The sequence below is a fragment of the Schistocerca nitens genome, chromosome 2 (genome assembly GCF_023898315.1).
Source record: "Schistocerca nitens isolate TAMUIC-IGC-003100 chromosome 2, iqSchNite1.1, whole genome shotgun sequence".
Taxonomy (NCBI): Eukaryota; Metazoa; Arthropoda; class Insecta; order Orthoptera; family Acrididae; genus Schistocerca; species Schistocerca nitens.
The window spans coordinates 770992728-771011697 of NC_064615.1; the positions used below are offsets into that span (position 1 = coordinate 770992728).

General features: G+C 38.3%; 1 protein-coding gene across 11 annotated transcripts in view; it reads right to left on the bottom strand.

Annotated features, from left to right (window-relative positions):
- Positions 1 to 18970, bottom strand: part of LOC126237017 (serologically defined colon cancer antigen 8 homolog) — a 214136-nt gene that overhangs the window by 142274 nt on the left and 52892 nt on the right. For all 11 annotated transcript variants that reach the window (XR_007545021.1, XR_007545020.1, XM_049946747.1 and 8 more), the window contains one exon: positions 7320 to 7614. Coding sequence is in view for 9 of the 11 variants with exons in the window: in XM_049946747.1 (XP_049802704.1) it covers positions 7320 to 7614 (295 nt within the window). In the remaining 2 variants the exon portion in view is untranslated. The remainder of the gene's footprint in view (positions 1 to 7319; positions 7615 to 18970) is intronic.

Genomic DNA, 18970 nt, shown 5'->3' on the forward strand with positions numbered 1-18970 from the left:
CAAACTGAAAAGCAATATATGGCTCTCAACAATAATGAACACAGCTGAGAAGTGTTTATGTCTTCTCAATTGATAATCACATATGTTATCTTCAGAGTGTACTTCATGCTTTCGCAGGAACTGACAGGGAAAGTGTCCCAGCTTGAATGGCCAAAACCAAATAAACATGGTTTTAACAAACCAAGGGATTTTATATGGGGAGAAAAGTACATTAGTGTACAATAAATTCTTGGAGGTTACTGAACCTAAAGACTATAAAAGTACAAATTGCTGAAGAAGCAACATCAAGTAGCATATAATTATGAGCAGCAGATTCAAAAATCATAAATGAGGTATTATTTGAGGAAAAGCTCAACATCTTCTTAAAACAAAATATATATAAACACACGAAGTATGCACAGAGTCATTTGCTATGTTGTCATATGTTCTTTGTTTACATGTCATCAAAGCGCAAATTTGAAGCTTCAATGATATGAGTAAAACACAGCCGAATGTAACAGCATGTACACTTGACAAGATCTACATGTGGAGATGCTATATGATTGTAAGTGTATTCCAATTGTAGTAGATTAACATGAAAGACCACAGTGATCACATTCTCCAGATTTTTTGCTCAAAGCTGTCCCATTTCACTGTGTTTGAATCACTTCACTAAACATTTGCATTTGAATTTTGATTACAAATAAGGAAAGAACATAAGACAACACAGGAAATTTCTATTTTGGGAGATATGGTTCTGTAAGTATTACAGGTGTAATTTTGAGCAAATGTTTAGCTTTTTGTCAAAAACTAGTTCTTTCAGGATTCTTGTGAATCAACGGATCATAACTATCTGTTACACAATATTATTTCTTCAGTGACTTGCACTTTTATAGCTTTTATATTCAATAAATCATTGATTGTGTACAAATGGACAGTTCTACAGATAAATACCTTGGTCCATAGAACAGACACATCTCCATATTTGAGAACAATTTTTATTTTGTCGATTTGAGCTGGGCCCCTTCCTTTGTGATGTATGGTGTAGAAGCTTCATTAACTATAGTATTCTTCAGTTATTGTACCCCTCCAGCAAGTGACACACTAAATCACTTCATATACACAAGCATCACCTTCTCGGAAAATCATTTCCGTTCTCATTTTGTGAACATTGTCGACCGTGATAACCTCAGATATAATTTCTACGGCTGTGGAATCCATTCAATATAAACTATACCCCAAGTCACACACTACCATCACACTAGTTTTAGTCAATTTGGCAGTTTCCACTCATCAGTGCACCAAGCAAGTACTCTAACATACGGCACTACAGCAGGGGAGTCGAGATAGGACCCTGCCAGTGCAACAGGCACAGAGTGTGACAGAGTGAAAAAACATTACAATGAATGGCAGATAGAAAAAAAGTTTATAAACTAAACAGGAGAAGTACGAGAATTTTTCTACCACTTGTGTTCTTATTTTTGCCTGTGAGAAGCAGCTTACCCTTAGGCCAGTAATTATAAGCACACATTGTTATCACAGTGTCATTTCTACGGTGTTGTTTTGGCCCAGTTGTATCCTACCTAACAGATATCTACAGCTAAGATGATTTATGTGGTACTGGTGTGCCTGGTTCACACAGCTGCTGCCTATGCAACTCGATCATTTTCAGAAATGGTATTCTTGTTGCTACTTTACAACAGTATTATTGGACTTCAAAGTTCAGCAAGCAGATGCTGAAGTAATTATGTTATTTGGACAAAGACTTCAGATTTTTGACGACTTTTGTCAACTACAGACTGGAACAAGACATGACAGTGAAGGTAACAAGCTAATAGGGTGGAGAGGATATGTACTTTACTTGTTCCTCCAGCCAGTGCTGTTGCAGTTCCCAAGCACAGGTTGGTGTGATGTGATCTTTTGTGCAAATAGAAAAGGAATTCAGACAATGGAAAATTCAGAATGGAATATAACAAAATAATGAAAAGGATAATTGCTTCTCACCATACAGTGGAGATGCTGAGTCGCAGAAAATCACAACAAAAAGACTGTTGGAGTTAGCTTTCAGCCAACAAGGCCTTTGTCAAAAATAACCACCACATACATACACACACACACACACACACACACTACCATAGTCTCTGGCGGCTGGAGTCTGGCTCCAGCTGCATGAGACAGTGGTCGTGTGTGTGTGTGTGTGTGTGTGTGTGTGTGTGTGTGTGTGTGTGCGTGCGTGCGTGTGTGCAGTGTGCAGTGTGCGTGGGTGCATGCATGCATGCGTGCGTTGTTTTATTTTCGGCAAGGGACTTGTTGGTCAAGATCTAACTTTCCATCAGTTTTTTTGTTGTGTCTTTCTGCGTCTCAGGAAAGGCATCCAAGAATAAACCTTCTGTGTTTGATATCTTGAGAGTTGTTAAAATCTAACTGGATGGTCAGTTTAGCTGTGCTTGCCAGTCATGTGCAAAGGTATGTTTCATTTTATGCAGGTATCGGAGTGAGCATTGGTGAGGTGGGCAGTGCTATTTGCAGATAACATGTGTCAATGATTAGCAGGTTAGCTTCATCACTGGACCATGAAACAATAACACACACATTTTGTTTTCATTTCAGTTTTTTAGAAGTTAACAAATTTGTAATTTACTTACTTCAATGACACATTTAATTTGTTCTGTGCAAAGTCCTCCATCATTACAGTTCTGTAAAGTAATATTTTTCAATGATACTTCATTTTTATTAAAGTTACTTATAAAATTTACTAAATCCTTGCAGAAAGAATTGCAAAAGGGTATGTTTATGGAGACAGGAGGTGGAGGGGGGCGGTGCAGCTTTGACAGCCTGCCAGGAGTGCAGGACCACCTCAGTACTGCTCTGCTCAGAACCCCCCCCCCCCCCCCCCCCATGAACCACAGACCTTGGCATTGGGAGGAAGCCTTGCGTGCCTCAGATACGCGCCATACCGTACGTGCAACCACAATGGATGAGTATTTGTTGAGAGGGCAGACAAATATGTGGTTCCTGGAAACGAGCAGCAGCCTTTCCAGTAGTTGCCGGGTCAACGGTCAGGATGATTGACTGATCTGTCCTTGTAACATTAACCAAAATGGCCTTAGTGTGCTGGTACCCTGAACAGCTGAAAGCAAGGGGAAACTACAGCCGTAATTTTTCCCGAGGGCATGCTGCTTTACTGTATGGTTAAATGATAATGGCATCCTCTTGGGTAACATATTCCAGAGGTAAAATCGTCCCCCATTCGGATCTCTAGGAGGGGCTACTCAGGAGAATGTCGTTATAAGGAGAAAGAAAGCTGGCGTTCTATGGATCGGAGTGTGGACTTCAGATCCCTTGATCAGGCAGGTAGGTTAGAAAAATTAAAAAAGGAAATGGATAGGTTAAAGTTAGATATACTAGGAATTAGTGATGTTCGGTGGCATGAGAAACAAGAATTGTGGTCAGGTGAATACAGGGTTATAAATACAAAATCAAATAGGGGTAATGAAGGACAATGTTTAATAATGAATAAAAAATAGGAGGTAGCTACTATGACCAGCATAGTGACGCATTATTGTAGCCAAGATAGACACGAAGCTCACACCCACCACAGTAGTACAAGTTTATATGCCAACTAGCTCCGTAATGATGAAAAGACTGAAGAAATGTATGATGAGATAAAAGAAAACATTCAGATAGTGAAGGGAGACAAAAATTTAATAGTCATGGAGGACTGGAATTTGATAGTGGGAAATGGGAGAGAAGGAAAAGTAGTAGGTGAATACTCAATGGGGGTAAGGAATGAAAGACGAAGCTGCCTGGTAGAATTTTTCACAGAGCATAACTTAATCATAGCTAACACTTTGTTTAAGAATAATGAAAGAAGGTTGTATAGGTGGAAGAGGCCTGGAGACACTGGAAGGTTTCATATATATAATGATAAGACACAGATTTAGGAACCAGGTTTTAAACTGTAAGACACTTCCAGGGGCAGAGGTGGACTGTGACCACAATTTATTGGTTATGAACTGTAGATTAAAATTGAAGAAACTGCAAAAAGGTAGGAATTTAAGGAGATGGAGCCTGGATAAACTGAAAGAACCAGAGGTTGTAGAGAGTTTTAGAGAGAGCATTAGAGAACGATTGACAAGAATGGGGCAAAGTAATACAGTGGAAGAAGAATGGGTAGCTTTGAGAGATGAAATAGCGAAGGCAGCAGAGGATCAAGTAGGTAAAAAGATGATGGGTAGTAGAAATCCTTGGGTAACAGAAGAGATACTGAATTTAAATGATGAAAGGAGGAAATATAAAAATGCAGTAAATGAAGCAGGCAAAAAGGGATGGAAAAGTCTAAAAATGAGATCAACAGGAAGTGCAAAATGGCGAAGCGGGGATGGCTAGAGGACAAATGTAAGGATGTAGAGGCATATCTCACTAGGGAAAAGAGAACCACTTGTAGGAATATCAAGAGCTCAGATGGCAAACTAGTTCTAAGCAAAGAAGGGAAAGCAAAAAGGTGGAATGAGTTTACAGAGGGTCTACACAAGGGTGATGTACTGTAGGGCAACATTATGGAAATGAAAGAGGAAGTAGATGAAGATAAAATGGGAGGTATGATACTGTGTGAAGAATTTGACTGAGCACTGATAGACCTGTGTCGAAACAAGGCCCCGGGAGTGCACAACATTCCATTAGAACTTCTGATAGCCTTGGCAGAGCCAGCTGTAAACTCTCCCATCTGGTGAGCAAGATGTGTGAGACCATATGAAGAATTTAATAATTCCAATCCCAAATAAAGCAGGTGTTGACAGGTGTGAAAATTACCGAACTATCAGTTTAATAAGTCATGGCTGCAAAATACTAACATGAATTCTTTACAGACGAATGGAAAAACTGGTAGAAGCGGACCTTGGGGAAGATCAGTTTGGATTCCGTAGAAATGTTGGAACACGTGAGGCAATACTAACCTTACGACTTATCTTAGAAGAAAGATTAAGAAAAGGCAAACCTACGTTTCTAGCATTTGTAGACTTAGAGAAAGCTTTTGACAACGTTAACTGGAATACCCTCTTTCAAATTCTGAAGGTGGCAGGGGTAAAATACAAGGAGCGAAAGGCTATTTACAATTTGTACAGAAACCAGATGGCAGTTATAAGAGTCGAGGGGCATGAAAGGGAAGCAGTGGTTGGGAAAGGAGTGAGACAGGGTTGTAGCCTCTCCCCGATGTTATTCAATCTGTATATTGAGCAAGCAGTAAAGGAAACAGAGAAATTTGGGGTAGGAATTAAAATCCACAGAGAAGAAATTATAAAGCTTTCAGGTTTGACAACGACATTGCAATTCTGTCAGAGACAGCAAAGGACCTGGAAGAGCAGCTTAATGGAATGGACGGTGTCTTGAAAGGAGGATAAAAGATGAACACCAACAAAACCAAAACAAGGATAATGGAAGGTAGACTAATTAAATCAGGTGATGCTGAGGGAATTAGATTAGAAAATGAGACACTTAAAGTAGTAGTTGAGTTCTGCTATTTGGGGAGCAAAATAACTGATGATTGTTGAAGTACAGAGGATATAAAATGTAGACTAGCAATGGCAAGTAAAGCATTTCTGAAGAAGAGAAATCTGTTAACATCGACTATAGATTTAAGTGTCATGAAGTCTTTTCTGAAAGTATTTGTATGGAGTGTAGCCATGTACGGAAGTGAAACATGGATGATAAATAGTTTAGACAAGAAGAGAAACTTGTGAAATGTGGTGCTACAAAAGAATGCTGAAGATTCGATGGGTAGATCACATAACTAATGAGGAAGTACTGAGTAGAACTGGGGAGAATAGGAATTTGTGGCGCAACTTGACTAGAAGAGGGGTCTGGTTGGTAGGACACATTCTGAGGCATCAAGGGATCACCAATTTAGTGTCGGAGGGAAGCATGGAGGGTAAAAATCATAGAGCGAGACCAAGAGATGAATACACTAAGCAGATTCAGAAGGATGTAGGGTGCAGTAGTTACTTGGAGATGAAAAAGCTTGCACAGGATAGAGTAGCATGGAGAACTGCATCAAACCAGTCTCTGGACGGAAGACCACAACACAACACAAGAGTTAAGTGAAAATGTAGGTTGTTCAGTCAATAAAGCAACATTGGAGAGTAGAAATCACAATACCTGTTTCTAAATTAGTACAAATGAAGTGACTTTTGACAACAATAAAAAGTGCAGGAGGGGAAAGGGAATGGTAGGGGGGCAGCCGTGAGCAACAATGAGATCCGGAGTGAGTGTAACAGTGTGTAACTACTAAGAGCAGCATGCTGGGACAACTTTCTGGACCACAATGAGTACACACATCCACACAAAAACAATTCACACATCTGTCTTTGACTGCCCAGTATTCTTGTCTGAGAGTTGTGTTTGTGAATACATGTGTAAGTTGTTTACTTCCGAAGAATGTCTTTTGGCTGAAAGCTTACTTGTTTAGCAGTCTTTCTGATGTCCCTGCCTGCGACTCAGCATCTCCACTATATGGTGGGTAGTAGTCTATCCTTTTCATAACACTGTCATTATTCTATCCTGGATTTTCCATTGTAATATTAAAAATAAATTTTACGTGCATACACGACACATGGTGTAAAAGAACTTACAAGGGCAAAAACACAATAAGAGACACTGATGGGAAAAACAGTATTATACTAAAGGTATAACAAAAATGAGAAAGATCAATGCATTGTTGCAACGTAGCTGCAACAAGCTGGTAAAAGCCCCACAATGACAGGCTCAGAAAGTTATTATGAGTGCCTTGTCTAATCTGTTTAATGCTGTAAACTTTCATCATCAGCTTAATATGTGAAGTTAGAAAACAGCCCTCATTTTAGCAACATATTCAAGGATTTCTGAGACATGGTCTTATAGCATAAGTGCACTATCTTACAATTCATGGAGGTGAGCCAGATCCAGAATGAATTTGTGTAGCAGACTGATGGCTGTGGGCTGGTACATTGGCCAACCTGAGTGTGGATTTTTGGTGGTTTCCCAGACTCGATTAGGCAAATACTGGGCTGGTACCTAACTTCCGCCTCAGAGAATATGAAACACAAACAGTTAAAATACAATAATATGCAGAACAAAACATGATTCACAGACAGATACTGAACGACTTCCCTTCCTTAGGCTACATTGACAACTGTGATGTCAGGAAGGATATCTGGCACAAAAAAAAAAAAAATTAAAAATTTGTCAGATTCTGAAAACCAGGCCCCATACTTGACAGGGTAAATGCTAGGGGAAAGAAAGAAGAGATATATAAGGATTTCTGAAGGCATTTAAGTGAAAAATTACTGTCTTCAATAATCAGTTACCAATTTTTGTATGCAATTCCTTTTTGAGTTCTTCTACAGTACAATTTTTCTGCTGCAGTTCACGGCGCAAGTCTGCTTCAATGCGACGCTCCCGCTCTAGTTCAAGTTGTAGCTTTCCGACAGCATCCCACTGCACGGCTAAATCAGAACTCAGCTGCTCAACTTGCTGAGCATATCGTCTTTCTGCTGCTGCCCGTTCTTCTTGTACTTTTCGGCCCTGCTCTTGCAGAAGGTCACGTAGTTTCTCATGCTGGCGGTCCAGCTCCTCTTTCAACCTACGTACTTCCATTTCTGCCTGCAAAATCAAGATTGAAATTATTTAACTTGAATTAATAAAACCATATTGCACAATAAACAGAGTGGGGTAAGCTAAACTGCGAGAATCAGATGTGAACTAGCACTTCATTTTATTATGGCAGTATAGAGTGATACTAAATGTGAGCGAGAGCTCATTCAAATGGAAAAACGTGACACAAGACTATGCCTGGTTTTATGATCTTGAATGGAATAAATTGAAACTACAATGCTCATCACTGACAAGCTAGTGTAGAAAGTGCTGGTAAACTTCATAATATGAAAAAGTGATTGGAAGTTTGTGCATTCCACTTGTCATTTGTACATTCATCCTGCTTATGGTTCTTCCTTTGTATGTAAATGGGACCACATTGTTCAGAGAATTCCACCTACAAATGGCCCATTTTAACATCCTACAAGTCAAATTAATGTAACATCCATAACTTATACTTGTTATGCTTTGCTGGTTGTTTAAAAATTTCAATGAGTTGTGATACATTTTTGTATTTTTAAAATTTTCAGTAATTTATGACTGGCATTTAAAACATAATTTGTATGAAATAAGACAGCTGTGTTCAGCCATTCAAGAATACTAAATTCTTTGTTGGTTTATGAGTGTCACCTGAAATACATTTGTACTAAATTTATGACTGTGATCTACATTAATATATTTTACCAATCACTGCAGCAGTATATTATTTCAGACAATATTTTCCTGAATTCCATTTCATTGTTATGCAATTAACACTATGCCAGTAAATCCCTAATACTATAAGGAGTTGAACTCCCATGGACAAAACAACTTCAAACTTCTGATTACTTTACAGATGAGTTACTGTGTTAACATCACATATTTAAGCGTGTAAGAGAGGAAAAGTTTAGAAAAGGTTTGAAATAATGTTTAAAGTTTGTTGGAAGCCACTAAGTCCTTTCATTATGAAACACTGGATAAATACATTCTGGGTAATTGGCCTTCCAGTTTAAGCAAAAGCTAGGTTTTCATGCATCTCAATGCTTATGCCATCATAGTTCCTGACCTATGTTTCATAAAATGATGTTATTTTCAGGCACATTCAGTGGTATATGTGGATACTGCCTGCAAAACGTTTTGTGAATAGAGTTAGTAGTAACAAAGTAATAAACAAAAATGTTATGTCTGATGCAGCAATTTTACTGTATGAACAGTGAAAATGTAGCAAGTGACGCAGTTGTTTCTTTCCTTCATTTTGTGGTGAATGTCAGTGAGGAAGAATTCCAAAAAAAGTTTGAAATTATATGTAAACTTTGTTGCAAGTCTCAAATACTGGATAACTATAGTTTGGGTATTTCTACAGGATGAGTTACGCTACCTCAGGGCATATACACTTTTCCCACGTATAATAATTGTCTTACTGTATTAAAACTTAAACGTAAGAGTATACCTCTTACTGTGTAGATTATAATAGCATTTAAACTTTTTAAATTTGATCAATGCAAAATACTGAAAATCAAATTTTTGTTGTTCCTTGAAACAGTTAGACAGGCAGCCTGGAACTGGGATCTTGTGCCATGAAATGGGTTAGCCATTTAATAATACCAATATTTTTACAATATCTTAACACTCTTTTTCAAGTCATATATATAAAGTGTGATAAATTTTCAATAAAAAGATTCACAATCGGCACATGATGTGCATTGAAATTTGCATAGTAATCATAGCTCTTTCATTAAAGCATGTTTTTTCTTTCCTTTTTTGTTTGTGGCATTCAGTGTTACACGCCAATGTTGGTACATGAGTTACCTTATTTGTATAACTTAAGAATATACATTCACTGATCTTAATTACAACAAAAACGCAAAGAGAACACTGTCTCCAGGCCGGAAAGAATGGGCTCAAATTCATGCAAAGCTTCTTTGACTTTGTTTCAACAACTGGAAGCTATTGCAAGTGTATATGCTGAGAGAACTATCCTGAGGAATGTACCTGTATATTCCCACAGACTCTCAAGAAGACTGGTTTACAACACATCCATCCACCTGATTGTGAGTAGCATGCCAGTGGCAGAATCAGATACTCAGTACAGGGAGGGAACAACACACAATCTCATAATCAACAAGTATGAAGTGTTGAGTGAAAGTGACAGTGAACCTGAGCCAGTGCGATACACCTCAACTACTGAAAATCCTACTACATCCCATGTCAGATTCAAGCAGATGCAGAAACAGAGGGGCCTCTTAACTGTCCTTAGTTCAAACATATTGCAAATAATGGTGGCCTCTAAATAAATGGTAGCAAGGCACGAAGTGTAAAAGGCACCTATTGTATCCACCTGGGATCCAACCACCACACACACAGACATGTACTGTGGGATGCCACCTGTCCGGCTGCTGGCAACACCACTGTGGGAGATCACAGGAAAACAGTATTACAATAACAAAAGCACATTAAGTTGCTGTTAACTGCATCTCCCGCAGCCGCCTCAGTAACATGTGGCACCAGCTTTGCTGCTAGCAGCACAAGAGTCACTGCAGTCAACAATACCATCGCGGGCACCGATTCTTCCTTCACAGCTCACGTGTCCGCTGAACATCATGACAGTAGCCATCCAATGGGTGGCTATAATGGATGCTGCCTGGCCATTCTGCACCAGCTTCACTTCGAGAGTTGCTCCAGGCCAAGTGACGACTGCATCCTGGCTAAGAGCTTCCGAATGGCTGGGACATCTCTTTTGGGCCGTCATTGAGCTCTACCACTCTCCACCAATGCGGCTGCACCAGTGTCACCACTCTAAGAACTCTCCAAGCACAAAGTCAGTGACTCAACAGAGTGCTGGAACCATGTAGCATTGATTCGTGCCCAAATAACTGCGTTGTGTTCATTTTATGGGTATAAATAAAGTTAATTTATTCTTCCTAGCTCAAGTATCCCCAATAGGGAATGGCTGCTTTGGCCACAATGCAAAACTTGGCAACAAGTAGTGGATTTCATCACACCAGTGATTGGTAGATTTTGTCATACTGTGCGTGCTCTAACAGTGTAGGTGTCAATCTCTGTGCACTACTAAAGTTGCTATATTAGAACAAATAAGCCCTCGGTCACAAATATTAAGTCAAAACTGACCAGGTTTCGACGCTACTATGAGTGTCATCTCCAGAATTAAACTAACTGTTCTAAAACATATTAGGTATATAATACATTAATAAAATTAAAGTTTGTACTGACCGGAAAAAGGTGCAGTACTTACAAGTCACATTTTAAAAAATCTAAGCCGGAAAGGCGACGTCATGAATAGTTGTAAATAAGATGGCGAGCCGCTAAGGGCTGCTCGTACTTGAGTGAACAAGGGTTGCAACATATGGACAAGTTAATTGCTCTATTGCATGTAGCAACTGTGTTGATACAGTTGGAGGCGGCGAGGTCATACTGAAGTGAGACCCTTGTTGCAACCTGTGTTAACATCAAATGATGTGACACGAATATCATCCTTGTATGTGGACCTTTGTCACATGTATGTTAATATAGGTCTGTACCTCATTGCAGAAAGGTGGTTGTAAGTTGCAGAGCGAAGGCAGATGACGATATGATCTGTGGTTTGTCAGTTCACAAGTGTACAAAATCAACAAGATATATGCAACAGAGTTTGTACTTTCTAAAGAAATATACATCCACAGAGGTTGGCAGTATTTATTTGTCTTTGGTGGCAGTATCTATAACGTAATATTCTTCTTGGGAAAAAATTCAGATTGCAATCTTTGTGCCCAGACCATGAATCAGAAAGTAATACAGCATTCTCACCGACATGTTCTCGAAGGAGCAAACTGAAAAAGCTTTTCATGTGCTCTTTGGTCATTTTTCCACTTTTGCTCGTTGCAATAAGGTTCGCCTATGGACATGCTGCTGCTAGTTTCTTTGCAACCTGTGGATGAAATCTCCCCTGTGTTTCCTGCAAACAAATACAAAGCTTGTTCACTAACTTACCATCCATTGACACACCCACATCCATTGTGTAACTGTGCATGGCAGGATGAACGGATTATATCACACCAGCTGTTGATTTTTCACCTCTGTGTGATAGTACTCTGGTCACCATTCCACATGTGTGCCATAAAACTAGAGCTGTCGATAGGACAATTTTGTCCTGTAGAAAAATTTTAGGCCCTCTTTTTCTTTTAACTGTTTTATGAGGTGGATGAGACTCCATGACTTTTAATAATTCTTGGCCTAGTTAATTTTGAAATAAAAGTCAACATAACAATTCCATAGTTTCTGGAAAGAAATTAAAAAAGAATAAAAAGAAAGCCTATAACCACTGATGTGACATTTTTGTCCCTTTGAATAAATTAGACATTGCTGATTGCTGTACATCGTTGGTAGCCTTTATTGCATCTGCTACTATAATGCAGATATGAAATTAAGTGTGGCATCATTCACAGGATAAAGCTTGATACATATAAAACAAACAGGCAGTGTGAAGTAGAGCAGCATGTCTCAGTCTCACAGATGACTGGAGAAATTGAATCTGAAGGAGAATGTGAAGACAGTATTTCAGCTGATTCTGAGTGTGATGCAAAACAAAGAACAGCAGGGAGCTCAGGTGAGTCAGAGGGCAGTGATTAACATTCTGATGAATCAGAGTAAGAAATAAAATATTTTAGAGTCTATGTGTTTGAAGCTTCCTGACAGATTAAAACTGTGTGCCAGACCGAGACCTGAACTCAGGACCTTTGCCTTTCGCAGGCAAGTGCTCTACCAACTGAGCTTATTTTATTGGTGAATCTCTTCTCAAACTTATTCATAAATGCTCTGAAACAGAGGCGAGTACGGCATTACCACTAGAGCAGCTTGATGCATTTCTTGCTTTTCCCTATAGTAGGAATGCCATTGAATCTGTAGGAAGAGAAGTGGAACTTTTTTGGTCAGAGAAATAGGGAATACAGTTTTGCAAGTTTGTGATATCACATAATCACTTCATAGAAATTATAAGGTTCCAGCTGACACAGTTGAAGAGACTAAGTAACGATAAGTTTGCTCTTACATCAGATGTATGGAAGAGGGGTCACAGTAAAATGTCAAAACATGTACATTCCTTTTCCATATATTTGTGTTGATGAGCAATAAGCCTAGTTCCCATACACGTGTGATGCCGGGTTACTCATTTCATGGCTTCAAAACCTATCAAGTTGGATGGCTGTCAAAAAGATTCCAAATATATGTTAAATGCTTTCCCATGTCTGTGTAAAGATGAAACTTATCCTGGTGGTGAATGTCTTAGGGATTTTGTAGTGATGAAACTTGTATACCCACATCTAAATAAAGCAAGAAATTTTAAGCGTAAAAACATCTTCACATCACTTTCACTAGCATGATATCTGAAAACAAACCAGACTAGCTTGCTCAGTACAATAAACAAAATTAGAAGGAAAGAGTCTAAGCGCATGAAGAAAGCTCGTAAGAACATACACCAAACTGCAACTTACAAAAACAGTAACATGATCCTCACAGTGTATCAAGGGAAAACAGGAATGATTGTAATAATTCTCAGTTCCTTGCCTCCAGATTTACAAATTGGAACTGACAAAGACTCAAAGCCTGACAGTGAAATGTTACAATGATGCTACATATGGAGTAAATGCTGTTGACCAGATGGCTCACAAACACTCAGTGAAAGGTGGTGAAAGAATGTGGCCTATTCATATTTTCATAATATTCTAGATTTAAATGACATCAACGCTTTGCTAATCTATAGTGATGTAACAGCTCAAAATAAAAAGACGAGATTTCATTCTCAAGCTCATGGTGGGACTTGCCAAAGATTGTACAGAAACCAGGGCCAGTCTACAAGAAATATTCTCTTACAGTTTCCTATGTCCCCGCAGATCAGGAAGCTTGATGTACAGCCAATAATGATATGCAGGCATCTAAAAGGAATACCATGAGGAAAATTATTGCATATTTGTGGCGAGCTGTTTCGAGGGTACAGGTTATGTACGTTTCTGTACTTACACTTCCCATCCTGTTTCGTGTCCCTGGTTGGTGTCTCGATCAGCTGCTGTTTAGTGCATTGCTTTCACTCAGTTTATCACAAATTACCGCTCACTACTTCACCTCACATGCACTTACAACAAATGTGGCAAAATGTGATCTGCACACACACTTCTGACAACACACTGAATGAGAGGTGATATGTTACTGTCGTTGCTCACTTGTTCATCGTTGGTCTTGTGTTTGTTATGGTGCTCATTTTGAATATGTCTGTGTGTGTGTGTGTGTGTGTGTGTGTGTGTGAGAGAGAGAGAGAGAGAGAGAGAGAGAGAGAGAGAGAGAGAGAGAGAGAGAGATGGAAACAGAGGTGAGTTGAGAACCTAGAAAACAGAACTTTTAATTTTTTTATGTTTCTTGTGGAGAGTCATTTTTGTATAGTTCGTTGAGTGTTCCAAACAGTGTTCTGTTGCACAATGTTGTATTTACATTCAGGACTTAATTTTCCTGTATTATTGCTTTTTGTATGTGGTAGTTCTCCTCTATTGTGTGTTTTTGATAGAGACTGTTGCTTTCTCTGAGGATCTTCGGGTCAGTCTCCATGTTTTTTGGGTGTTAGTTTTCTTGTATTAGATGGACTGCAAAAGTGGAGTGTGTACTATCACTTCTTAAGGCTCTGAGGTGTTCAGAGTGCCTCATTTTGAAATTTCTGCATGTTTGGCCTATGAAGACCGACTGACATGAACTGCAGGTTAACTGATATATTCCAGATTTGGAGAATTTGTCTGGCGAGGTGTTCATAGTTCTTAGATGCTTCTGTACTGTATTATTTGTGGCGAATATTTGTAGCCCTTGTTTCTACAATATGTTTCCCACCCTGTGTACATTTTTGTTACTGTATGTTAGTGTGTGCCATGCTGAACTCTTTGTAGGATGTTCCTGGTATCCTGTGTTTGTCTGGAGCTTGTGTTCTTGGTTCTGTGTCATGGCTGGTGATTTGTTGATCGTTTGTTCTCTTTTAATTTTGTTGTTCAGTTTGATTATCATTTGTGTGTTGTACTCATTCTCCCTGGTTATTTGGTGTATTGTATTTAGTTCTTGTGTGTAGTTGAGTTTCTACAGTGGAGTTCTGTTGAGCCTGTGTAGCATGTGTCTGAAACTTGAGAGTTTGTGTGTTTATGGGTGATTGGAGTTGATGTGAATGGTTGTACTTGTGGTTGTAGGTTTCCTGAAAATTCCAAAATTATGTCTGTTGTTGATTTTGTGCATGGTAATGTCTAAGAAATTAAGCTTCAGTTCCTCTTCTGTCTCAATGGTGAATTTTATTTTTGGGTGAATGGTATTTATGTCACTGTGAAATTGTTTTATTTGGGTATCTGTTTCATCAATCAAGCAAATGATGTCATCTACATATTGGTACCAGTATATAATCTTGTACTGTTTTGGATGTATTATTTCATTGAATATTTTGTTTTCGATGTGCTTTAGAAATATGTTTGCAAGTAGACCACTGATGGGTGAGCCCATTGGTAGGCCATGTTTTTGCAAATAGAACTCTTTCTTGAAAGTGAAATAGTTCTGTTCTGTTATAATCTTTAGGGTGGCTTCTATTTCATCTATGTATGTAATTGTTATGTCCCCTTGATACTGCAGCAGTTTTTTAACAACGCAGATTTTTTTTTTCTACTGGCACATTTGTGTACATGGATGCGATGTCAAAAGATACCAGGACTGCTGTTGATGGTATGCTTATATCTTTTATCTTTTCTATCAGTTCACTGGTATTTTTTAAGTTTCTGTTCTCTGTAAAAGTGTATAATTTCTGTAGTAATGTATGCAAGTGTCTAGCTAGGTGGTAAGATGGTGCATTTTTGAAACTGATTACTGGCCTGATTGGACAGTTTTTTTATGTATCTTTGGTAAACTATTGAGGCTGGGTGCTTTGGGATTCTTTTGTGTCATGTACGTGGCTTGAGTTCCTGTGACGATGACTCTGAGCGTTTTTAAGTTTTTTCAATGTTTCTTTGGTACCTCATGGTAGGCTCATTGATTAACTTGATGATAGTGTCCCATTCTATAAATTCTTCTGTTTTCTTGAAGTACTCTGCTGCCTTCATCAGTACAAGTGTATTCCCTTTGTCTGCTCTGGTGATGATTGCATTGTGTTTTTGGAATTTTTTGTTTAGTTTTATAGATATATTTTGCTCTGGTGTTTTTGTTTTTGAGGTGATGTGGGTCTTCTTCTCCATTATTATGTGTTTTATCTCTTCTGCTACAAGTTCCCATGTTATTATGTATTCTGTTTCTGTGATCAGGTTTTCTATGATTTTGTGTGACAGGTTTGTGTTTATGTTTTGTGTTTAGGCCCCTTTTCAAGTAATTCTCTTTCCTGTTTTGTTAATTCTATGTCAGTTAAATTGACGAATCTGTCATGGAACTGATGTTGGGTCCCTATTCTGTCTTCTTTATCTATTGTTGTGGGAGATCTCATGAGGTGATTCAGTTTCTCATTTTGTGTTTCTTTCTTTTTGTTCATTAGTGTTTCTGTGTAAGACCTGATTTCTTGAGTTATGTCTTCAAAATGGGTTGGTGTTTAGAAGAGTTTGGCTAATTCAAGATGTGTTTTGTACAGTTGAAGATTAAGCTGCTGTTTTTTCACATATAGGAAACGAATTTCTTCTTCTAACCAAATAATTTCTGCTATTCTTTTTGTTACTTGTGCTGCAGGTGACCTGCTGTTTACATTGACTTTTACAAAACCAGGGGTTATGTTATTACTTAGACAGATTTTGTTAAACCTGAGGTTGAGGATAGTTTTATGCAGTTGTACTGTGGTATTCTTGAATTTGTTGTAGAGCTTCGTGGGAAATGCATGGCTTGGATTTGAGATACTCATTTTACTAAGGTTTGAAGCTCATCTTTTCTTTCTTCCATGTTTGCGATTTAAAAACTAGGTGGTTTTGGAAATCAGCCTTATACAAACACAATTAGTTTATTTTTATATTTACCTTACATGTTTCAACAAAATGAGCGCCATAATGAACACAAGACCAATTATGAACAAGTGAGCAATGACAATAACATGACACCTCTCATTCAGTGTGTTGTCAGAAGTGTGTGTGCAGATCACATTTCGCCACATTTTGTGTAACTGCATGTGAGGTGAAGTAGTGAGCGGAAGTTTGTGATAATCTGAGTGAAAGCAATGCACTAAACAGCAGCTGACTGAGACACCAATTAGGGACACAAAACAGGACTGAAAACGTAAGTACAGAAACGTACATAACCTGTACCCTCAAAACAGCTCTCCACAAATACGCAATAATTTTCTTCATGGCTAGTTTGCAGATGACATGCTGTCAAAAAATCACCGAAAATGAGCACTAAAATCGATGTATAATAATATAGTTCAGTTAGTGATGTAATTTGAAAGTGAGTGCCCAAACAAAACGAAGCAAATTACAAATATTGTATTTCTTAGGCCTACAGTAGTTAAATTATTACAAATGTGATATTGTACGTTACAGGAATAATAAAAAAATTTGACCCATAGAAGATGACACATTGGTGTCGAAACATGTCTGGGTAAATATAAAAATAAACTAACTGTGTTTGCATAAGGCTGATTTCCAAAACCACCCAGTTTTTAAATTGCAAACACGGAAGGAAGAAAAGAGGAGCTTCAAACCTTAGGCTGGTATTACACTATCAAATTTCTTTGTCCAATATCTTTGTCAAAGATATTTGATAGTGTAATAGGGATCTTTGACAAATGTCGTCCAATATTTGATCAAATCTAGGCCGAGGCCGTATATTTGATCAAAGAAATCGCTTGTCTTCTGTTCACTGCAATGCGATATGTTACCACGTGGAGCGCTAGCATCGCTGCAGCGTTCTGTCGTCTGTAGTGTTTTTATAACCATTGCCGGTAAATACAATTGGTGTGTGCCGACAACTACAGAATTAATAGAGATGTCTGAAGCTGATGAGGCACTTTACAACGTGAGGCACCCTGAATACAAAAATAGATTAAGAAGATTGGAGACCTAACCTAACCTAACCTAACCCTCTCCTGTAGCAAGGAATCGGAGTGTTATAGTGAGCCTATCTTCTGAAGATGTAGCAGTTCTTAAGTGAAAATTGTGCTTTGTGATATGAGGATACACTTTATTGAGCACATACAGAAATGTATGCTCTTCCATTCTTAAGTAATTGATGTACGACTTGACGTCTTCCACTGTAAGCTCACGTAACAAGTTTTGTTGAATGCTTTTATCGTGTCGTCGTAAAACCCACGGCTTCACCCAGATTAGATTAGTTTTTCGTTCCATAGATCCGTGCTGAGGAGATCCTCGTGGATGTGGAACATGTCGATTCTTTTTAAGCTGAAATAAAAATACTAATAGTATGAATAAATACATCACATCATTTGTTTCTATTAAAAATTTCGCCAATGGAGTAGAAGGAGTTGGCCAGTAGTAAGTCTTTCAGGCTCCTTTTAAACTGATCTTTATTTCTAACTAAATTTTTTATGTTTCCTGGCAAATTATTGAAGATGAGTGTTCCTGAGTAGTGGACCCCTTTTTGAACTAAAGTAAGTGCTTTTAAGTCCTTGTGCAGATCATTTTTGTTCCTGGTATTGTATGTATGAACTGAGTTGTTTGTTGGAAAAAGAGATATATTATTTACAACAAATTTTATTAAGAAGTAAATATACTGAGAGGCAGTAGTTAGTATACCCAGTTCTTTGAAGAGGTTTCTGCAGGAGGTCCGTGAATTTACTCCACAAATAATACGTATTACACGCTTTTGGACCTTGAAAACTTTTGTTTGACTTCAAGATTTACCCCAAAATATTATCCCATATGACATTATGGAATGAAAGTATGCAAGCTTTTTCATTTTTATGTTGCCTATGTATGCTAACACTCGAATTGCAAATACAGATTTGTTAAGGCGTTTCTGCAGTTCTGTGGTGTGCTCCTCCCAACTGAATTTATTATCAAGTTGTAATCCCAGGACTTTTAAGACTGTCAACCTCGTATGTATGGTTCCATTTTTTCCCCCCACTTCTTTTCCGCATGTGCACACAATGCAATTGGAGTACGTAGAACTGCTGCGGTTAATAACAAGTTGTTGTCAGCCATCTTGAACTTTGACGAAAAATTTGATGACAGTGTAATACCCCTTGTAGCGCTACGTCAAAGATCTTTGTCAAATATATTGGACGGAATATTGGATCACATCTTTGATCAAATCTTTGACAAAGAAATTTGATAGTGTAATACCGGCCTTAGTAAAGTGAGTATTTACATAATGGGTATCAAAGTGTAGACCTCTATTAAATCGAGGTAACATAATGACTCTACATCGCATTTTCTTACTTACTTGTAGAAAA